At 38.2% G+C, this 23,249-nt stretch overlaps 2 protein-coding genes across 29 annotated transcripts in view; both read right to left on the bottom strand.

Moving 5' to 3' along the window:
* Positions 1-228: 228 nt before the first annotated feature.
* Positions 229-12,068, bottom strand: faim2b (Fas apoptotic inhibitory molecule 2b). Its single transcript, XM_056252505.1, has 12 exons — positions 11,943-12,068; positions 10,957-11,020; positions 10,808-10,884; positions 10,653-10,717; positions 10,061-10,114; positions 9,901-9,951; positions 9,764-9,803; positions 4,038-4,075; positions 3,856-3,943; positions 3,598-3,693; positions 691-744; positions 229-578 (listed from the first exon to the last, which is right to left on the bottom strand). The coding sequence occupies exons 1-12, from the start codon at positions 11,955-11,957 to the stop codon at positions 429-431; spliced, it is 792 nt and encodes a 263-aa protein (XP_056108480.1). The 5' UTR covers positions 11,958-12,068; the 3' UTR covers positions 229-428.
* A 3,862-nt stretch (positions 12,069-15,930) lies between these two features.
* LOC130086249 (nuclear receptor subfamily 1 group D member 2-like) overlaps positions 15,931-23,249 on the bottom strand; it is a 297,692-nt gene continuing 290,373 nt past the window's right edge. For all 28 annotated transcript variants that reach the window (XM_056252463.1, XM_056252470.1, XM_056252477.1 and 25 more), the window contains 7 exons: positions 21,455-21,784; positions 21,277-21,365; positions 20,974-21,118; positions 18,093-18,634; positions 17,795-17,980; positions 17,080-17,290; positions 15,931-16,231 (listed from right to left, as the gene is read on the bottom strand). In XM_056252463.1, the coding sequence (XP_056108438.1) occupies positions 16,035-16,231; positions 17,080-17,290; positions 17,795-17,980; positions 18,093-18,634; positions 20,974-21,118; positions 21,277-21,365; positions 21,455-21,784 (1,700 nt within the window). In that variant the 3' untranslated portion in view covers positions 15,931-16,034. The remainder of the gene's footprint in view (positions 16,232-17,079; positions 17,291-17,794; positions 17,981-18,092; positions 18,635-20,973; positions 21,119-21,276; positions 21,366-21,454; positions 21,785-23,249) is intronic.

Below are 23,249 nucleotides of genomic sequence, written 5' to 3'. Positions count from 1 at the left end.
TAAACAGTATTAAATAATAGAGCTTAATATAAACTCTGCATTTGAACTTTCTGAACCAGCTGAGTGAAACTGTTATTAACACACAGACTAACATCATCTGCCAGAAGCAAAAAGGCTTTTTTCTTCATTTTTGTGGCCAAGATACAAACCCACATTGGATGTACATTTTTAATCTTAATTTGAATTTGTTTTATTCATTTAAATTGTATTCAAATTAAACAGTCTCAGTCATATTAAAAGTTTTAGATTTTGACCTTTGAATAAGTTAACACACAAAGCACATATTCACATTACCTGAGAAAACACTTTTACAGTGTTGATTTTCCTTAAACCTAACGAAACATAAAAGGCCACATACATTGGGTTTGCAGAACAGTTGGGAACATTCATATTGTATGTGATGGCGAATATTACTACACAACCGTGGCTCATTCTCGACCATTGCCAAACAACTGCAGCAGGAACGTGAACAAGTACACGACATCCAGGTAGAGACTCAGAGTGGCAAAGATATACTCTTCAGGACTCATGGCGTATTGCTTGTTCCCCATCAGCATCTGCAAATCGAAGGCTAGAAACTGAGACAGAAGAGACAGAGACTCAGGTCAGTCCACATTATATCACCTTAATCACATAGTAAATCCTCATTATTTTAAACCATAATCCTTTCTTGACTAATCTGCTTCTCACCATGGTAAACACCACAGCTCCTATGCTGGCATAGACCGCATGTAACCAAGGGACCTTTTGAAAGAGAAACAGAATCTAATCTAGGACAGATAATGCTTTCGTACAGATTTGGACTGGTATTATTAGCCAGAATCTAAAGATACAGTCCTGAACAACACATTACAATCAACATGCATTATGTACACATTTCTTTGGATGTAATGAGTGAAGTAACACATTACTTTATAAATGTAACACATTAATATTGAAGTTACTTTTCAGTTTAAATAATTTGCTAAAACGTTTTTTAAATTACTGAATTAAAATTCTCCTCCGTAATATAGTCACTTAGTTAAGTTAGACGTGCACTCGTGAATGGGAACCAGTGTTGAGCGTGACACATTACAAGGAACATGAGTTAACAATTAATGCATTACTTTTAAATTTGCAACAAAATATTTTTGTCTAATTTTACTTACTTTTTTAAATAAGTAACACAAGTTACTTTGTTTTCCCTTGTATTGACTGACAGCTCTCCTGTCCGAGTTTTGTTGAGTGAAATCGTGAGTAAGTGCAGAGGCGTTGTGTGTGAACATGATAGCTATTGTAGATCTAGACTAAATATGAGCATTTACTCATCTCACTTGAACAAAAACACCATTCCTCAAAATGAATAAAAACAGAATATTATGAGTACCTCCTATAATTAAATATAACAGGGTTCTCAAGTTTTATCAAAAGCTTGGAGTGAGATCACATGCGGTTAGGGGCGGAGCCTAAATGGAGCCCCGCCCCCGCCTTGCCCCGCCCCCAATTTTACCCATTGTTCATAATTAACCAGCAAAAATGGAAATTATAACAATTGGTAAATCTGATAAATGACAGAGCAATTCATCACATCAAATATAGGCCTACTCTTTAATGTTAAATTTCAAAATTAGGCTACAAATATATAACAAATTGCTCCAAAATGTTTGGAAAAACAAATATTTTTGCATTTTTCCCTGACATCTTTGAAAAATACAAATGCAATGGCAATGATTAGGCTAATGTATGTTTTGACAGGATATACAATATTACCAAGAGCACTCTGCTTTAGCCTTAATGTAACTAGAAATACTATTAATACAGTATAATATAGAATTTAAAATAAACTGAAGAAATACATCTTCATTCCTTCCCATACCCACTAACATTTCCTTAGCCAAACTGAGTCAAAGCTTCTGGCCTGGTTGCAAAGCAGTTGTAGAGTTTTTGACTGCATCAATAATGTATACGATGGGCTATATATTAAATGTTCAAGAACTTCTAGTCTTAAAATGTTAGGCGAGCTTTCTTCCAACTTACTTTCTCCATCACGACGTGTGTTCGCGCGATGTCGCGGTGGCCGAACTTCCGTGTGTGTTCGCGGACTTCGCGCGTCTATAAGTTGCCTATAACGAACGCAATCTGGCCGAGATGCGGACGCGCTGGCGGCAGGAAACTTATCTTTGTGTGCATGCGCCTCGTATACAACGTTATAAAGCTTGCAGGACAACTTGGTTGGCATTGCCTTTTCAGCGTGAGAAATACACGGTGTGGCGTGTGAGCGTGTGAACTGGTTGAATTGCGTGTGTCTCACGGCCACTTGAGAACCCTGAAAATTACACAAATATACTTTATGTATTTAATCTCACTTTATTTACGAATGTCTTTGCTCGTGAACTTTGATGAACCAATTAGAAAAAAAAGACTAAGTTAAATATCATATTTGTGTTTCATTTTTCTTTGTTTTTATGCTGAAGTAAGAGTGTTGAACTTTCTTCTGCAATACAGAATGACATCACAGCTGAAAGGTTTGTCTGAGTGGCGCCCTCTACTGTACAGGTGAGCATTTCAGCATTTCAGCCTCAGGATGATTCATTTCACTTTTGGGGTCCTATTTTAAGGATCTAAGCGCATGGTCTAAAGCGCGCGGCGCAAATGCACTTAGTGTGAGTCCGAATCCACTTTTGCTAGTTTAACGACGGGGAAAATGGCCGGCGCTCCCGGCGCATGGTCTAAAAGGGTTGTCTCAATTCTCTTAATGAGTAATGGGAAATAAACCAATCAGAGTCTCTTCTCCCATTCCCTTTAAAAGCCAGTTGCGCTCGCGCGGTGGCGGATTCACTATTTACATGACGAAATTTGCAAGTGGAAAAACTGAACGCTTCTCTGCCATGCAGACCATCTACGGGACAAAGTGTACGTGCGTTGTGGACCCGCCTATAGGCGCACATTACTAATCCGCTCTTTAAATAACAAAAAAAATTTGCGCAGTTTATTTCAGTTTCCTCAAAATAGCAACGCACCAACAATGCTCCTGAACACACCTCAGACCAGCAGCCCATGGGCCACAGATGGGCGCAAATGCATTTGCTATTTAAACAACGTGGCGCAGGACGTGAAAATGAAAACTGCGTCGGGCTGGAACTAGCAAAACACACTTGCATTGCGCAGGTGTATGTAGGGCCCTTGGTGTGAAAGGTCTATATTTACCCCCCAAAAAAAGACCTTCAGGGGGTTGTACAGTTGTACAGTAGGTAATATAAACCATAATGTTAAGAGATCTTTTGTATGGTCAGGAACTGAAGATGCATATTATATATATAGGATATTGTTGAATGTATTACTGCGTTGAACACACAAAAAAAAAAAACGTTTCTGTACAAACCCCCCACAAGGCCTGGGTGAGAGCGAGCCTCAGCTGAGATAAAAGTAATGCAAAAGTAACGTAATGCATTACTTTACATAAAGAGTAACTAAGTTACCTAATTAGTTACTTTTTTAGGGAGTAACGCAATATTATAACACATTGCATTTAAATATAACTTTCCCCAACACTGGTCCTGAACTCTGTGTATTGAATTGAGTGGGAAGCTCAGTGAGGTTTTACTTTAGTTTACTTACATAGCCGAAGGGAACCACGAATCCCATGACAATAGCACAGAAGAACATGACCATACACAGAATGAAGAGAAGACCTTGGTATGAGGTGATGTCAATCTATAGAGACAAAAAAATTATATTATTGTATTTTGCATGTATAAACAATTGTACTTTAAAGCAACATTGCTTTATAAAAGCAATATGATAAAAGACACCAATGTTCACTAAAAATGTAATATGTAATTAAATGTAATGATAATTCTTTCATCAGTTGCTCACCTTGCTCTGAAAGCTGAAGATGGTGACGCACAGAAACACGGTGGCAGTGATGCCAATGCACAGCATCACAGACTTGGTGTTGTAGAAACTGTAGGAAAAATGACCGTTATGGTCAGTAGATATTAAACATATCCTGTGGAATTTAGAAAAACAAGTTTGCAAACATATGGATATGTCATTACCTGGAGATAAAACCCAACATGGAAGCCATGCTCAGAGTCTTTGTTTGCACAAGGTTCACAAAAGCATGCAGAATAGATGACAGCGGGGGGAAAAGGGGGAAGAAAATAATCAAAGAACATTTAAGTATATTAATGCAGTGTAATGCAATGAAATGCAAACATTTTAAGTTTGGCTCTAAAATGATTTTTGGGCTACTGTAGATATTGGTTATTAAGACAAAAGGCAAACCTGTACTTTACACTCTTAAAAATAAAGGTTCCAAGAGGAAGTTTTGGCAGTGATGCTGTAGAAGAACCATTACTGGCTCCTCAAAGAACCTTCCAGCGCTCACTTCGTAAAACAACTTCTTCTTTTTCTTAGTGTGAAGAACATTTAAATAATCTAAAGAACGTTGGTGCATTTGAAAGTTTCTCCATGGATGTTAAAGGTTCTCCATGGATGTTAAACGGATGTTAAAGGTTCTCCATGGATGTTAAATGGATGTTAAAGGTTCTCCATGGATGGTAAAGGTTCTCCATGGATGTTAAAGGTTCTCCATGGATGTTAAACGGATGTTAAAGGTTCTCCATGGATGTTAAAGGTTCTCCATGGATGTTAAATGGATGTTAAAGGTTCTCCATGGATGTTAAACGGATGTTAAAGGTTCTCCATGGATGTTAAATGGATGTTAAAGGTTCTCCATGGATGGTAAAGGTTCTCCATGGATGTTAAAGGTTCTCCATGGATGTTAAAGGTTCTCCATGGATGTTAAAGGTTCTCCATGGATGTTAAACGGATGTTAAAGGTTCTCCATGGATGTTAAATGGATGTTAAAGGTTCTCCATGGATGGTAAAGGTTCTCCATGGATGTTAAACGGATGTTAAAGGTTCTCCATGGATGTTAAACGGATGTTAAAGGTTCTCCATGGATGTTAAATGGATGTTAAAGGTTCTCCATGGATGTTAAAGGTTCTCCATGGATGTTAAACGGATGTTAAAGGTTCTCCATGGATGTTAAATGGATGTTAAAGGTTCTCCATGGATGGTAAAGGTTCTCCATGGATGTTAAAGGTTCTCCATGGATGTTAAACGGATGTTAAAGGTTTTCCATGGATGTTAAAGGTTCTCCATGGATGTTAAAGGTTCTTCATGGATGTTAAATGGATGTTAAAGGTTCTCCATGGATGTTAAAGGTTCTCCATGGATGGTAAAGGTTCTCCATGGATGTTAAAGGTTCTCCATGGATGTTAAACGGATGTTAAAGGTTCTCCATGGATGTTAAAGGTTCTCCATGGATGTTAAACGGATGCTAAAGGTTCTCCATGGATGTTAAATGGATGTTAAAGGTTCTCCATGGATGGTAAAGGTTCTCCATGGATGTTAAAGGTTCTCCATGGATGTTAAACGGATGTTAAAGGTTCTCCATGGATGTTAAAGGTTCTCCATGGATGTTAAATGGATGTTAAAGGTTCTCCATGGATGTTAAAGGTTCTCCATGGATGTTAAACGGATGTTAAAGGTTCTCCATGGATGTTAAACGGATGTTAAAGGTTCTCCATGAATGTTAAAGGTTCTCCATGGATGTTAAACGGATGTTAAAGGTTCTCCATGGATGTTAAACGGATGTTAAAGGTTCTCCATGGATGTTAAATGGATGTTAAAGGTTCTCCATAGATGGTAAAGGTTCTCCATGGATGTTAAACGGATGTTAAAGGTTCTCCATGGATGGAAGCGGTTCTTCATGGATGTTAAACGGATGTTAAAGGTTCTCCATGGATGTTAAAGGTTCTCCATGGATGTTAAACGGATGTTAAAGGTTCTCCATGGATGTTAAACGGATGTTAAAGGTTCTCCATGGATGGTAAAGGTTCTCCATGGATGTTAAAGGTTCTCCATGGATGTTAAACGGATGTTAAAGGTTCTCCATGGATGGAAGCGGTTCTTCATGGATGTTAAACGGATGTTAAAGGTTCTCCATGGATGTTAAAGGTTCTCCATGGATGTTAAAGGTTCTCCATGGATGTTAAATGAATGTTAAAGGTTCTCCATGGATGTTAAAGGTTCTCCATGGATGGAAAAGGTTCTTCATGGATGTTAAATGAATGTTAAAGGTTTTCCATGGATGTTAAAGGTTCTCCATGGATGGAAAAGGTTCTCCATGGATGTTAAATGAATGTTAAAGGTTTTCCATGGATGTTAAAGGTTCTCCATGGATGTTAAAGGTTCTTCATGGATGTTAAACGGATGTTAAAGGTTCTCCATGGATGTTAAAGGTTCTCCATGGATGGTAAAGGTTCTCCATGGATGTTAAAGGTTCTCCATGGATGTTAAACGGATGTTAAAGGTTCTCCATGGATGTTAAAGGTTCTCCATGGATGTTAAACGGATGTTAAAGGTTCTCCATGGATGTTAAATGGATGTTAAAGGTTCTCCATGGATGGTAAAGGTTCTCCATGGATGTTAAAGGTTCTCCATGGATGTTAAACGGATGTTAAAGGTTCTCCATGGATGTTAAAGGTTCTCCATGGATGTTAAATGGATGTTAAAGGTTCTCCATGGATGTTAAACGGATGTTAAAGGTTCTCCATGGATGTTAAACGGATGTTAAAGGTTCTCCATGGATGTTAAAGGTTCTCCATGGATGTTAAACGGATGTTAAAGGTTCTCCATGGATGTTAAACGGATGTTAAAGGTTCTCCATGGATGTTAAAGGTTCTCCATGGATGTTAAACGGATGTTAAAGGTTCTCCATGGATGTTAAACGGATGTTAAAGGTTCTCCATGAATGTTAAAGGTTCTCCATGGATGTTAAACGGATGTTAAAGGTTCTCCATGGATGTTAAACGGATGTTAAAGGTTCTCCATGGATGTTAAATGGATGTTAAAGGTTCTCCATAGATGGTAAAGGTTCTCCATGGATGTTAAACGGATGTTAAAGGTTCTCCATGGATGGAAGCGGTTCTTCATGGATGTTAAACGGATGTTAAAGGTTCTCCATGGATGTTAAAGGTTCTCCATGGATGTTAAACGGATGTTAAAGGTTCTCCATGGATGTTAAACGGATGTTAAAGGTTCTCCATGGATGTTAAAGGTTCTCCATGGATGTTAAATGGATGTTAAAGGTTCTCCATGGATGTTAAATGGATGTTAAAGGTTCTCCATGGATGTTAAAGGTTCTCCATGGATGTTAAACGGATGTTAAAGGTTCTCCATGGATGTTAAACGGATGTTAAAGGTTCTCCATGGATGTTAAAGGTTCTCCATGGATGTTAAACGGATGTTAAAGGTTCTCCATGGATGTTAAATGGATGTTAAAGGTTCTCCATGGATGTTAAAGGTTCTCCATGGATGTTAAACGGATGTTAAAGGTTCTCCATGGATGTTAAACGGATGTTAAAGGTTCTCCATGAATGTTAAAGGTTCTCCATGGATGTTAAACGGATGTTAAAGGTTCTCCATGGATGTTAAACGGATGTTAAAGGTTCTCCATGGATGTTAAATGGATGTTAAAGGTTCTCCATAGATGGTAAAGGTTCTCCATGGATGTTAAACGGATGTTAAAGGTTCTCCATGGATGGAAGCGGTTCTTCATGGATGTTAAACGGATGTTAAAGGTTCTCCATGGATGTTAAAGGTTCTCCATGGATGTTAAACGGATGTTAAAGGTTCTCCATGGATGTTAAACGGATGTTAAAGGTTCTCCATGGATGGTAAAGGTTCTCCATGGATGTTAAAGGTTCTCCATGGATGTTAAACGGATGTTAAAGGTTCTCCATGGATGGAAGCGGTTCTTCATGGATGTTAAACGGATGTTAAAGGTTCTCCATGGATGTTAAAGGTTCTCCATGGATGTTAAAGGTTCTCCATGGATGTTAAATGAATGTTAAAGGTTCTCCATGGATGTTAAAGGTTCTCCATGGATGGAAAAGGTTCTTCATGGATGTTAAATGAATGTTAAAGGTTTTCCATGGATGTTAAAGGTTCTCCATGGATGGAAAAGGTTCTCCATGGATGTTAAATGAATGTTAAAGGTTTTCCATGGATGTTAAAGGTTCTCCATGGATGTTAAAGGTTCTTCATGGATGTTAAACGGATGTTAAAGGTTCTCCATGGATGTTAAAGGTTCTCCATGGATGTTAAACGGATGTTAAAGGTTCTCCATGGATGTTAAATGGATGTTAAAGGTTCTCCATGGATGGTAAAGGTTCTCCATGGATGTTAAAGGTTCTCCATGGATGTTAAACGGATGTTAAAGGTTCTCCATGGATGTTAAAGGTTCTCCATGGATGTTAAATGGATGTTAAAGGTTCTCCATGGATGTTAAAGGTTCTCCATGGATGTTAAACGGATGTTAAAGGTTCTCCATGGATGTTAAACGGATGTTAAAGGTTCTCCATGGATGTTAAAGGTTCTCCATGGATATTAAACGGATGTTAAAGGTTCTCCATGGATGTTAAACGGATGTTAAAGGTTCTCCATGGATGTTAAATGGATGTTAAAGGTTCTCCATAGATGGTAAAGGTTCTCCATGGATGTTAAACGGATGTTAAAGGTTCTCCATGGATGGAAGCGGTTCTTCATGGATGTTAAACGGATGTTAAAGGTTCTCCATGGATGTTAAAGGTTCTCCATGGATGTTAAACGGATGTTAAAGGTTCTCCATGGATGTTAAACGGATGTTAAAGGTTCTCCATGGATGGTAAAGGTTCTCCATGGATGTTAAAGGTTCTCCATGGATGTTAAACGGATGTTAAAGGTTCTCCATGGATGGAAGCGGTTCTTCATGGATGTTAAACGGATGTTAAAGGTTCTCCATGGATGTTAAAGGTTCTCCATGGATGTTAAAGGTTCTCCATGGATGTTAAATGAATGTTAAAGGTTCTCCATGGATGTTAAAGGTTCTCCATGGATGGAAAAGGTTCTTCATGGATGTTAAACGGATGTTAAAGGTTCTCCATGGATGGAAAAGGTTCTTCATGGATGTTAAACGGATGTTAAAGGTTCTCCATGGATGTTAAAGGTTCTCCATGGATATTAAAGGTTCGGTTCTCCATGGATGTTAAACGGATGTTAAAGGTTCTCCATGGATGGAAAAGGTTCTTCATGGATGTTAAACGGATGTTAAAGGTTCTCCATGGATGTTAAAGGTTCTCCATGGATATTAAAGGTTCGGTTCTCCATGGATGTTAAACGGATGTTAAAGGTTCTCCATGGATGTTAAATGGATGTTAAAGGTTCTCCATGGATGGAAGAGGTTCTTCATGGATGTTAAACAGATGTTAAAGGTTCTCCATGGATGGAAAAGGTTCTTCATGGATGTTAAACGGATGTTAAAGGTTCTCCATGGATGTTAAAGGTTCTCCATGGATATTAAAGATTCGGTTCTCCATGGATGTTAAAGGTTCTCCATGGATGTTAAAGGTTCTCCATGGATGTTAAATGGATGTTAAAGGTTCTCCGTGGATGTTAAAGGTTCTCCGTGGATGTTAAATGGATGTTAAAGGTTCTCCATGGATGTTAAAGGTTCTCCATGGATGTTAAAGGTTCTCCATGGATGTTAAAGGTTCTCCATGGATGTTAAATGGATGTTAAAGGTTCTCCATGGATGTTAAAGGTTCTTCGTGGAACCATCGATGCCAATAAAGAACTTTTATTTTGAAGAGTGTACTTGAAGTGAGGGACTGTTTTATTTTAGCATGTAAGTATTTCATTATAATAAAGTCAAAGTATTTAAACAGATACTCACAAAGATTGTAAGCAGAATAAAATTCCATGGAAACTGCCTCCTATAATACAGAAATGAAAAGATTATATTACGATGTGTTTTCCTGCTTATTTCTCATATAGAATAAGTGTATCACCACAACTGTTTCATGAACTGACCTCAAATCACCACAGCAAACCAATGTGAGATATGTGACGAGAAACAGAAGACTGCAGAACACAAACATATTGCTTAAGTTAAAGATCACGCAAATTAATACCTAAATGAGGAACATTTTAAAGCATTTATGGCCATATTTGAATGACTGATATTACGTACTTGGACATGGAGTATAAAATCGGATGTGTTTGAATGTACATCCTCACCGGAGCACTGAGAAAAGCAGAGCAAAAGAGGTTAGGAGTGTACTTAAAAACTCAAAAATCAATACTTAATATAATACGCTTACACATAACTCATACAACACACTGTTCAAAAGTTTGAGGTCGGTAAGATTTTTTTTGTTCGTTTTTGAAGTCTTGTTTGCTCCCCAAGTCAAACCAGTAAACACAGTAATATTGTGAAATATTATTCATGTGATCAAAGCTGCATTGTTTAAAAGAGTGGGCCAATTTAGTATTGGAATAGTACACTTACAAGTATACTACTAGTACATTGATACTATAATTACTGCATAAGGTATACTTAAAAATATACTTGAACTTTACTTGAATATACTTAATAAAATGAACTTGAAGTACACTTGTTTTTTGTAAGGATTACCAATGTTCACAAGAGTTCATATTTTTGTGGAAACTGTGATGGAAATCTTTTGTTCAATCTTTTTAATGCGTCCTTGCTGACTAAAAGTATTCATTTCTTCACAGTGATAATAATCCATCTTTGACCAGCATGCAGTATCTCGACTCACTGGAAGGTGAAGAGAGCGATGACTGCGACTGTAGAGAAGAGCTGCAGCATCAGAATGGAATAAACCTGCCAGAAATGACAAGACACGTGTTTATTACAAGCATTTTGATTTGATAATCCTCAATACATATTTAATTTGAACATTTAAATTGTCACCTTTCGTATAAAGATTCGTCTAATAAACTTGTCATCCCAGGAAAAAGTTCCTCCACCATAGTAGTAACCAGGACATCCTACAAATAAATTCATAAATAAGACCAGAAATATATATTTGAGATTATTTGTCCGAGTGCTATGATAAGCACCTGCGTTGGCCTCGTCGTAGCTTGGCGGGATCTGTCCTTCCACAGTCTGGACCGTCGGGGAAATCTGGGAAACAAACAGATTTGGAAAATATTTAAGGCATGTAATATAGAGGCCAATAACATAATGCCAAATAATAATCATTGATCATAATTATTTAACTCACTTTGAGAATGGTTATGAAATAGTCAGAGTAAACTTTAATCTTTGATTAGATTATTGTTTATAAGCGTATGGATATGATCCAAATTTAGAGATTAACTGACCTGTGCAAATGAAACCATGAAATACAGGACATATTGTCTTATGAAAAAGATCATTTTGATTGTGTGTATGAATGCAAAATACAGTCGGTTTCATTTTAAAATTCTTTAGTAGAATAAAACTTGATGTTTTTATGTCTCTGTAAAGACAGAAGCTTGATCTATAAATAGTGGTAATGATCTCCTTATGGAAATATGCAGTAAAGCATAGGGACTACACACTTCTGAAATCAGATACAAGGTTTAATGCCATTCAGTCAATTACATTTGAAACCATTATTTTTATATGTTACTGTATTATATATATTATTATGTTATTATATTGATATCATTACTTGTAGATGAATTCAGCTTCACTTTACTTTCACAGTTTTCAGGGTACACTGTACTATTGTTATGTTGTTCTATTCTATTTTTATGTTATGTTACCTTATGTTGTTGTATTCTTTTCTATTCTATTCTATTGTTCTGTTATATTCTATTCCATTGTTCTGATTTGTTCTATACTATTATTTTCCATTTTTCTGTTTTGTTCTGGTCAATTCTATTCTGGTCTATTCTATTCTATTCTACTCTACTCTATTCTATTCCCCCCTTCAAGGTAAAGCGATTTAAGTACCCAGAAAAGCGCTATATAAATGTAACAAATTATTATTCTATTCTATTCTATTCTATTCTATTCTATTCTATTCTATTCTACAGTAACTGATAAAACAACACCTTACCTTTTTCTGTGTCATTGTCTGTGATGTTTTCCAGCGATGTGAGGATACGCTGTGGTTCTCAGCGGAAAGCGGAGAGTTTCAGTCGGTCGGTGTGTGAGTGTGTGTGTGTGTCTCTACAGTGGAGATTTATAGTATCTATCCAGGCTAATCCCTCCAGCAGGGCTTTAGTTCATTCCAGCAACGTCTCAGCACTGGGTGGCATGATGGGATAGAGCGGGAAAACACAAGCTTCATAACAGATCCTGGGCTTTCCTTGGACATGTGATGCAACAGGTGTGCTATATTTAGAGTTATATAGCATGTTATGTATGTAGGACTAACCTGAAATGAGAAAGATGATGATACATAAGTACATGTGATGTGAAGATGACATATTATTTGAGTAGAAAATGTTGGAAAGGTGTGGGTTTGTCTTGTCTTGTTTTGTATTAGAAATATCTAAAAAAAATTCAAGATACATTTAGGCTACTTGAGAAGCAAAACGAGTTGATATTGTGGTTTTCTGAAAAGAAAAGAAAAATCAAAATGAAGTGAGTTTATTCTTAGAATAAGATCAAATATCTGCATGTGGCGAAAACAAGTTTGTTTTCAGATATCAGTCCTTGTTTTAAGCATGAACTCACTTCATTTTGATTAATTTTTCAGTAAAGAAGACTTAATATCTGAAGTCATTTTGCTTCTCAAGTAAATGAATCTTAATTGATTTAAGAATGTTTAGATATATTCGTACTGGAAAACAAGACAGAAATACTGAGTAATTTGTTAAAAAAAAGGAATGTATTTAATATGTATTTCATACATATTTTCATAAAAAAGAGTTATGATTGTAATAAGATTGAACTTGGGGAGACAACTTCAAGATAATAAAATACCCTAACAATATTAAATGGAGGGAAATATCAATACAATAAAAATACAATAAACACTAACTTTTTTCATTCAAAATGTTAATATTTGCTAATAACAATAAGTTAGAAATATTAATAAGTTAAAAATGCACACAGTACAGCTGGTGTCAATAATTCCCTGTTCATTTCATTGTTCACAAATATTCTAAAGGAACGCAAAAGGCTTGTGAAACGGTCCATGTTTTTTAAATATTAAATATGATAGTGCTGTAGTCTGATTCTACGTCAAGAGGCAGTCATTTATTTCCATGATAGTTTGATAGAAGAGGCAGGACAGCTTGTCATGAGTGTTATGCACAATATATGGGGCAAGTTGTCACATTAAAATAAAAGCAAAGACGAATTTTCGTTCGTAGAAGTGTAATTTACATTCATAAAGTCATTGTAAACTAACAATGATTAGATTTACCTGTTTCATTAAATGTTTTGTGATTCATATTGTTGATATACTGCTTAAAAGCAATTATTAGCTATATCAATACGACCATATGTGTACATAAGCACATCAACAGAGTTATGTTATGTAATTATACAATAGTATTATTAGTAAGGAAGGTTTAGTCTCTGTCAGGTTGTCAGGTCATGAGACTCGTCTTTTGAAACGGTGACTTCATGCTTTAGTAAGCGGCTTCTGGAACGACTGCCAGTGTGTTAAGAACGTTAAGGTTTAAGGGTTTATATCTAGAAGCCTGCTTGTCAGTGGGCCAAACTATAGTACGATAGCTGTTTATTTATATGTGCTGCCTGGAGGAAAAGAAAGATTTCAGTTTCGCAGTTGTTTTATACATTTACATTTCATTTGGCAGATGCTTTTAGCCACAGCGACTCAGGCCTAGATCACATTACATTACATTTTATCAGTTCATACATTTCCTGGGATTCAAACCCATGACCTTGCCGTTGTTTGAGCTAACTTACAGAAATGTATTTTTCAAAGTCATGTCAGAAATATGTATGAAAGTTATGTCATCTAAGCTAACGTGCTAGTTTGTCGGTAGAGGGCGCTCTTTAATTTATTATGGCCTGGTTTCTGTCCAATAGTCATAACTTTTCTTGTAATAACTTACCCCATAACGTTCCCGTTTTTCCCCGTTTTTTCCCCTCCATGTGTCCACACATTTCCGGTTGAAACAGGAAGTTGGGGTAGGACATCATGTAGGACATGCTGGAGCTATGCATGAACATTATTTTTGTCATGTTTTCCTAAAAAAAAAAAAGACTATAAGCTGCAAATATGTGCAATAATAATAATTGTGATATTATATATAATAATACAATTTTATTGTTTGCTCCCTTTAAGATTTAACATTTTTAACTCATTTAAATGTTGACACTTTATTCCGATTTTTAGTTTTAGCCAAACATAAAATAGTTCCAGATGCAATTGATGAATTGTATGATGAGTTCAGTCTCTGTTTCATTACTTGCTTAGCTTGCAACCTATAAGAAACAATAAAATATATTTTTAGAAATCATATTTAAAGACTTAATTCAAACTAATGTCGTTAGCCCACTGTTCATTTAAATGTAGTATGGCACAGTAACCTCAAGAGGGCGCACTTATTGTATTTAAATGCCATATCAAACATTATTAATTTGGATGTACAATATTTATTTATTTGTGTATAATCCATTAATACTAACGCTTTCTTTTCTCTTTTCTGTACTCTATATCTATTTATAAAAAAATGACATATACTGCGTTAGAGTAAACTGGGAAGGGTCACAGCACTTACGTATTGTTGTCCTATTGTTAGTTTAATTGCTTCTAATACTCTCCTCTTTTGCAAGCTTTGGATAAAAGCGTCTGCTAAATGATTAAATGTAAATGTTAAATGCTCATATCTGGAATCAGTTATTCATATACATTTGATATAGGCTATATTTGATAACCTATACATATTTTACATATTTGATATACATACAGTACATAAATGTATTATATATTATAGCCTATATATATATATTATATATTTTCTGTCTTTTTGTTATTCACAGGTATGTTTCATTCGGTATGGCCAACATTAAATATTCTAGACTCATTATTCTGTGCTACATTCTGTAATTGAAGTGTGTGTGATGTATGAAATGAAACAAAGATTCCATTTGGAACCCTGGAGCCATTATTTAAATGAAGGTGAAAATCTTGGCATGGATCACATACATCATGCTGGTTCCATCGCCTGTTGCTAGGATACCATTGTGCACCATCAGCATTCCATGTGCAAAGCAACGTGCAGTGCTCAGGATATCATATATACCGTATATGCGCATGTACTGTATACAAAATAGTCAGATTTGCAAAAATTGAAATGTAATTTTTTAATATCACATAATCTTGCCATCTCTATAGTAAAAGATAAACATAATACATTTACGAAATATACATTTAGATGCACGTGAAACAAATGAATTGACTTTGTGTAGAAATGCTAATGTCCGCTTTGCCGCTAACTCATCTTCGCCAATACAAAAGACACTTTCAGAAAATTCTGAACTGCAAAGGGTAGAAAATAAACCATATCCATGCAGAGCTGTTGTAAATGACATTGGCATAACAGTTTAAATACAAGATGAGATGAGCAGTCCTTTCTTCATGACACAGCCTGGTATTATCATGATATTTCCACACGTGAATTCATACTACAGTCTTATACAGTTATGAGAAACTATCATACATTTCAATTATAATACATGTTTTTTACACTCAATGTTTTGACTGTAAACAATATTTATAAAGGTCCACAAAGAGATATAAGAATGTGTTAGAGGAAATTATTGAATTATGAGCTAGCATCTGAAAGGTTGTACGATGTGTTGAACAATATGATAATAAATGCATAGCATCTGGAGTGAGAAGAATATTTATAATGTCCCAAAACTTCATAGCCTACTGACACCGATCTTTCAATGCGAGTCCAGATTATAAAACCATCCATCACCTCATAATCTCGTCAAATGTCCATTTTAGGAAGAAAAATCGATTCCCTCTTCTTGGATTTCTTGAAACCTCTCCTGAAAAGTCCAAATGTCCAGCATCTGCTCCATTCTTTAAAAGAATCCTTACGTTGCATTGGAAAAGCGAGTCTGTGTAAGTGCGAGTCAGATGTGTCGTCCTGAATTATGCATGGCTTGTTTGTACAGAAGAGCACCCTGAATCTGTGTTTTGGGTCTGGCGTGCGCCTCAGGGGTCGATGTGGAAGGCGAGGAGTTTCTCCGAGTGCTGGTTGTTGAGTGTCCTGAGGTCTGGCAGACGCAGCAGGAGTTTGGGGAAGAGTGTGCTGTCTTCTGGCCTCCTGCGAGTGATGAGAGCTCGGAGAGCGCCGATCAAATCCTCCTGGAGCTGCTCGACGGCCCCCACGTCTGAGATACCTGAGCGATCTGACACACAGAGTACACAATCATGAGTACCTGGAATACACACTCATGGCGTAGACATTACTACTCTATTCCAAACTCTAGTGCAAGGCTTTGCTGTCCTTCTAAGGGCGGGTTCAAACAGAACACGGTTTTGCTGTTTAAAACGCAGGTCACGGAACAAAAAAAGTTGTCTTTTTTTTCCAAAGTTGAACTTCTTTTAACTTGAGCGCCACGTTTTTAGAACGGCGTGTCATGTGTGAGATGCAAGTGCAACGGTTAAAGACGTCCGTCTAGCGTGTTTACTTTGAAAAACGATGCAAAAGTAGCGCAGTGGAATGGACAGACGCGTTCTGTGTGAAGTGATAGTTGACGGATTTAAAACACTCATGGATATCAACTTCACTACACAAATAGAGCTATCAATTGAAATGTATACTAGTCTAAGCACAAAAATATGGTGCCATTAAAAAAAATGGGTGATAATTAGTGTGCTAATAGAACTGTTTTCTATAAAAGTTTGTTTCCGCCACAGAATTTAAAAAACCTATTAGATAATTGCACCTTTTTATCTCACAATTCTGACGTTTTCTCTCGCCATTCCAAGTTTATAACCCACAATTCGAACTTTTTTTTCTTCAAAAAAAGGTTGCAATTAAAAAAAATAGTTTTATCAAAATAGAATGTTTTTGCATTTTCTTTGACTACAGCCACCATTTTGGATTGTAGTATCGCATTATCCACAAAGGACACATGTGATGCTGATTGTGATGCGAAGATACTGTTCGGAACAGCCATGTGAAAAGCACAGCTGTGATGCCTGAAAATGTTGGACCGACACTCTTGAAACATTGCTTGCGTGTGACACGTACCTGCAGAAACCAGCACCACAGCCATGAAGAGACCCATCTCGTCGGCCTCCAGACCCATGTTCCCCAGCTTCTCACTGAACTCAAACATGGCGTCCAGAAGACTGCCCATGCCAAGCACTCGCAGCGACGCCAACGGGTAGGTCTGACCATTTAGGAATGTTACAGTCCGTTCCTTGGCGTCAAAGAGCGAGCAGAACCTCACCATTAGAACCTGCAATGAAGAAAAATGATGTTAAATAAACTGTTCAACATTGGGTCGTGTAAAGTGCATCACTCAAAGACTTTATTCATTGAAATATAAGCACTGGACGCATTTCGCTTTCATTCAGACCTTAGTTATTGAGTGCTGAAACAAATCTGTAAAGATATTAGTCTAGAGTCTTGCACAGTCCGTAAATAGTTGTCCGTAACACCATGTAATTGAAACTGCTAGGGATTGGATTCATGATCGAATTGTTCAGTTGAGTCAAATCTTTTCAATTAATCAATTGAACCAGTTCACAAAAGCAATCTGAACCAGATCAATCCTTAAATCAGGATCTTGAGTCAACAATATTTTGGTTTTAAATGACCTGAATCACAGCTGCAAGAACCTGAACTAAGACTCCTAGATTACATAATCATAATCTAATAAACATCAATATGTTTCTACATAGAAGAAGGCAAAGACAGTGTGATTGGAACTGATCTGGGGACAGACGTTGGCGTTTCTCACCTGAAAGGTTCCTGCCTTCAGCAGCATGACCTGATCATGTTGACTCAGTGCCTGAAACCCGGGAATACTCTTGGCAAACTCCACCACTTCTTTAACAGCCGGAGTGAAGCACTGGGAGAAACTCTCCCAGACCTGTTGACTGGAGTGACTGGCTGGGGAGACGGGACATGCATTGAGAGGACATGCCTAGAGAAATACAGGAAGAGACTCATTTAATCACATGAATTCTAAAAAAATAAATAAAAAAGTATGTTGTTTTGCGATGTACATCAAATCATACGCCCTCATAAAAACCTACCAGAACTTTAGCACCAGGACTCAGTCTCCAAGGACAAGACGTCTGAGTGGAATAACTGTTGTGCTTCGATGGATAGCTTTGAGAAGGTGTACTTCCCTGACTGGGACTTGAGGACTGTGGGAAGTTATAGTGACTGTTGTCTGGTTTGTTGTCGTGGCTGGCGAACGGGCATCTGGACTGGGAGAGGCAGTTTGTTGTGGAATGTACAGGATGTTCTCGCGGTGAGACGCTTGGCTGAGGATGAGACTGGGTGTAACCGGACTCTTGTATTGGATTATGACGGAAGGAAGAAGGACTGTTGTTATTGTCATCGTCAATCTTCACTAACACCTTCTCCCCGTTCACAAAGATGTTTCGATAAGCTTGCGAGATCGCACCGATGCCCTCTTCTGATTGGCCGTCTCCAGGGCTGGTAGGGGTCTCGGTGGGTGAAGAACAGTTGATGTCCATGGACGCCGATTCATTAAGGCTGTTCATGTAACTCTGCATTTCGTCCAGTAGACGTTGTTTCTCGCGCTTCGGAATGCGTCCGAATCGCACAGCTAGGAGAAACGGGGGATTAAATGTCACTATGTATAATCCAATCATACAAATGCAAAGGTTTCACTGAATTTACAACTGTACAATAATGTAATGAGGTACGAGAGGCTGTGCTGTACTGTGAATATAGTCACGGCTAGAGGGGAATTGGTTAGGTCGAACATGCACTGGAATAGCTTTATTGATTTATCCTCATTTTGCACATTGAAGTAAGCTATTTTCTGTGTATGTGCATAATTGGGATGCACTTGGACTGTGCCTTCATTCTGCGAGACGGAGTGGAAGGCAGATACGGGAAGTGTTCGATCGGCTTAAGGTTAACAGTCTTATGTAGGTTCCTCTTTCAGGTTACCAGCTTATATTTATGCATACGACAGACAGTTTTACTGTACGATGCAGCACAGAAGGACAGCTGTACTGACAAATCAGCATTCAGGATCCATTTTATAAAAGACATACAGTGACCACTAATCGTTCATATCACATAACTGGTCTACAAAGCTTCGTTCTGTTCTACTTCCCCCTCCTCTTTCTCATCCGATCTCTCCCTACTCCACCTCGCAGCTATTCATAGATCCTACAACTGTATAATACCCCTCCCCCATCCTTCTGTTCATCTCTCTGTGTCTCTATCCCATTGGGAAGTGGGTCAGTGAGTCACCGAAGCACTGGTGTCAGTGAGGGAATGAGTGATGGAGTGAGTGACAGCAGGGGAAATGATACAGTCGTGGGGTCGAGGGTTAGCGGGTTACAGGTTATAAGGGCAGAGAGAAGAAGGCGTTAGAATAGTTAAGTGGTGCAATGTTGTAGGGCAGAGGAACATGATATGATGATGAACTAGACTGATAAGGAGCACCAAGTGTTGAGCAATGCGAAGTGCCTTCAGCAAGCAAGGTTCGGTTGAAACTGCTAACACAAGCACTAATGCAAAACCAGATCTTTAGGCCTGTAATATAACCAGGTTTTGCGTGTCTCGAGGTGTCATAAAGCACCCTCACGTGAAGCCGCGGACCAGTGTTAAAGGAGAAGTCAAGGTTTCCGGTGACAAGCTCAATGACATAATATAATGGAGGAAGAATATACCATCTACATGTACTGTAAAGCAAGCGACATACAGTATTAGCTACGTTTTTTGCCATTTAAGGGCAAAGTTAAATCCATAATGGTTCTTTATATATTCATAAACTTTCAAATTAATTGGAAATCTTATGCAATTACAGCGTGAGTTGCAACAAGGGAGGAAAACAAGGTCAAGTGACGTTGAAATATGATGGTGCATACGGTGCATCACTTTACTTTCCCCGCTTTTTAGGTCACCTAAATATGTACACTAGCCCCAGAAAATATGATTTATTATCAGCCCAGTTTACAAAGCTCCCCAGAGACAGCAGTGTCCTGTATGGGCAAAGTGTACTAGAGGACAAATCGGAAAAAATATATTTTAGCATATTTATGCAGTACATTCGACTGAAATAAATGCTCTAAGCTTCTGGGTTACATCGACAAAGCACTTTATTAAATCCCAGCGAGCGTTTAGATCTTAATTAATCCTGCAATACAGCAAACGAAGACCTGGAAACACATTAAACTGCAGTGCACTAGGAGCTCGGTGTCCCCAATTCCCCAAATTAACCTGATTTGCAGCAGTTTTTACAGTGAGCGATGACTTGTGGGATTTCGGCGTGCCCGCACTAATAAATCAGCGGTGAAAGGAAACTGTCAGCCATAGGTGCAAACATTACAGAACAGATGGTGGATGCTGGGTTGAGGAAATAAAAAAGGAGAATCGAAAGAATGTTTTAAATGTGCTGTAAAGGTGCGATCACATTAGCGAAATTTTGCAGCAAAAAGGTCAATTGTCCATTGTCAATAGTAGTGATGCATGAAACACCACTCACACAGAGGTCACTTTCAAACACAATCACATTTGCGTAACAAATTTCAACCTACATGGGGACATTTTTTGCCCTCACTCGAAACTTCAGATCACGCAGATTCTACTTGAAACCACTGGATTACAAATGTGATATTTAGAATTGGTATGCAGTTGCCAATGGACAAACTGCTAGTGTGTTGCGTGATCTGTTGTTAAGTGGGTTCATACTGGACCAGTCTATATGCTGGTCTCCAGATCGGTGTTAAATTGCTTAGAAAAGTGCAATTACTAGGGTCTATACTGAGGGGTTCTAGGACATTGCTAGGTGGTTCTTTACTCAACCAACTACATTCCTAACACTGTTTGGTAATTCTGATTGTTTCCCTCAGCAAACACTTTAAATAATATAGTCATACCAAGAATAATAATGTTTATTATTAATAACTGTATGTTTAAAGCTCTTACCATCTCTGGACATGCCGACAGAGAGGCACTTCTTAAAGCGACAGTGCTGACAGCGATTGCGATTCATCCTCATGATCAGACAGTTTTCATTCTTCACACACATCTTATAATTGATGTTCTGCTGGATACTGCGGCGGAAGAAACCCTGAGGGTAACACAAGATCAGATTGAATGTGTGTGTGAGTAAAGCAACAGGCACATGAACCGAATAGAGACTTCAGTTTAGGGGCCATTACTAAACACATCAGTTATGCATTTTGAGAATATTTTATGAGTGAGAAGTGTGCATTTGCGTGTCCTTACCTTGCATCCTTCACATGCATGGACACCATAGTGAAATCCTGATGCAATATCTCCACATACTTTGCAAAGCAACACCATACCTCCGGTTTCTATTAACACAAATTTAAAATGAGTTAGCAGTGGTCAATCTCACAGAATTTGAGGCTAAATGATCAAAAATGACTCCAATAATACTCACTAGTAAAGGTACCCGTGAATCCAATGGGTCGCCTGCCAACCATTGGGTGAGAGTAGGAGTTTTGCCCTGATGACGTTAAGGTCGGTGTAACGGTGTTGACAGAGGAAGCACTGCTTACTTCTGGAAATTGGAAAACCAGTTTGTTGCCCCTTACAGAATTGCCACTGCTTCCAGCTGAGTATTTTTTAGGGGCACCAAGATCAGTGAAGGAGACCTCCTCGGGGGATGAGGGCTGGGAGGATGGGGACTGGGTCTGGTACCCACTGGATGGGCTTCCTGGGCTGGGGCTGGCACTTCCAGTTGAGCCTGCATAGTGAATCACTCCTTCACCTGCGAGTGTGTGAAGGAGAAGAGAGAAAGAGAGGGGGAAAAAATATTTCATGAGGATAAGTTTCTCTTGTTATTATAAATATCTAGTTCAGTCATGAAACTCTAGACGGAGCAGATCCTTAATGGAATATGCTAGCCATCGCATTGTTCACGACATGGCTCTACAAGCTGATTGGTCTCTGGTTTACAAGCAGCCAATGAGCTTGCATGCTCAACATTTAAATAGTCTGGTTTAGTGTTTGCTGTAAACCGGTCCTGCAGCCCTCCACCTTCCCCAGCTCCACCTGCCTAGATCTGCTATGTGTAATTTCATGTGTGGTATATCATGGCAACATGCTCACAGCATCGTGTCTGTGAATGTATTTACAGTAGCAATTCTCCATACTGGCTCTACAGCAGCACCAATAACAGTCTGCCAAGTGCCAAGACCATATACATTAACATTGTCATGTCCATTAACATACCAAACTACCCCGAGTGTTGTCATGATATAAATATCTAAATGAGCAGAATGAAGGCTTTCATTTTAGCTTACATATCCATTGCACTCTACACAGTTTATTAAATCCGACTAATTTCATGTATATTCACGTCAGTTTGACACATTTTGGATGTTTAAATCCATTCTGCAGGATTTGGCAAATCTGTAATTTAGCTGAGGCTTTTATGCAAATCTTTAACAAAGATAAACGTGCAACATCTTAGTTACCAGCCACATTGTTGCTCTCTGAATCTGTTAAATGTCAGCAATGAACTGAATGGTATTGTAAACAGAGTGGGTGTGGATGTGGTCTATTCAGAAATGTATGTATTTTTTTGTTCAAAAAGCTGCCAAGCCACTGACTTCTATGTAAACTTGGAAATTTCTCACATGTTTGAACCCTTCACTACTTTCAGTCTGGCCAGCTCATCCGTCATCATGAATCACATGTTTCAAACCGCGCCAGGAGAGGGCTCAAACATGTGAGAAGTGTGCCAGACTGCCAGGATGAGCCAGACTGACTCACGTGTATAATTGTGTGTGTAACGTTGGGGAATCGGATTTATTTCAGAGAGTCAGTTCACTTCAGTGATTCGATCCGTCTCTCCACAGCGTTCCAAGAATTGCATGCCGATTTTCACGAGTTCAGTGTTAGTTAAATACAGCTGTTTGTTATGACTGCGTTTTATATTTTATTGTTTTCAAATGCAATTTGCATCTTCCAGTTTAATGTTGCCAAGTTTTTTTCCTTAAGTGTGTTTTTCTTGCGTCAAAAATCGAGTTGTCTCCCATCGTTGCAAAGTTCTCTCTTCTAACCTTCCCGAGTCTGTTAAACAGAATCATTCAAAAGAATCGACTCAAAAGAACAATTTGTTTGTGAATCATAAACTCGAAGAACTCTCACGCCCCCGCCTCACGCGCTGCGCGCTCCAGAGCTGCCAGCCACCTGACCGTCGACTCACATGCACTCCTGACACAGTGAAC

Source organism: Rhinichthys klamathensis, unplaced genomic scaffold, assembly GCF_029890125.1.
Source record: "Rhinichthys klamathensis goyatoka isolate OS25496 unplaced genomic scaffold, OSU_Roscu_1.1 h1tg000095l_1, whole genome shotgun sequence".
Taxonomy (NCBI): Eukaryota; Metazoa; Chordata; class Actinopteri; order Cypriniformes; family Leuciscidae; genus Rhinichthys; species Rhinichthys klamathensis.
The sequence above is the reverse complement of the archived record's forward strand: the minus strand, read 5'-3'. Positions and strand labels throughout refer to the sequence as shown.

What these genes read in the sequence shown, in the direction of transcription:
- faim2b (XM_056252505.1), bottom strand. An exon ending in GACGAATCTTTATACGAAAG is followed by an intron (nt 10,718 to 10,807) that starts GTGACAATTTAA and finishes CATTTCTGGCAG; the next exon opens with GTTTATTCCATTCTGATGCT. An exon ending in TCGTGGTTCCCTTCGGCTAT is followed by an intron (nt 745 to 3,597) that starts GTAAGTAAACTA and finishes CTCTTTCAAAAG; the next exon opens with GTCCCTTGGTTACATGCGGT.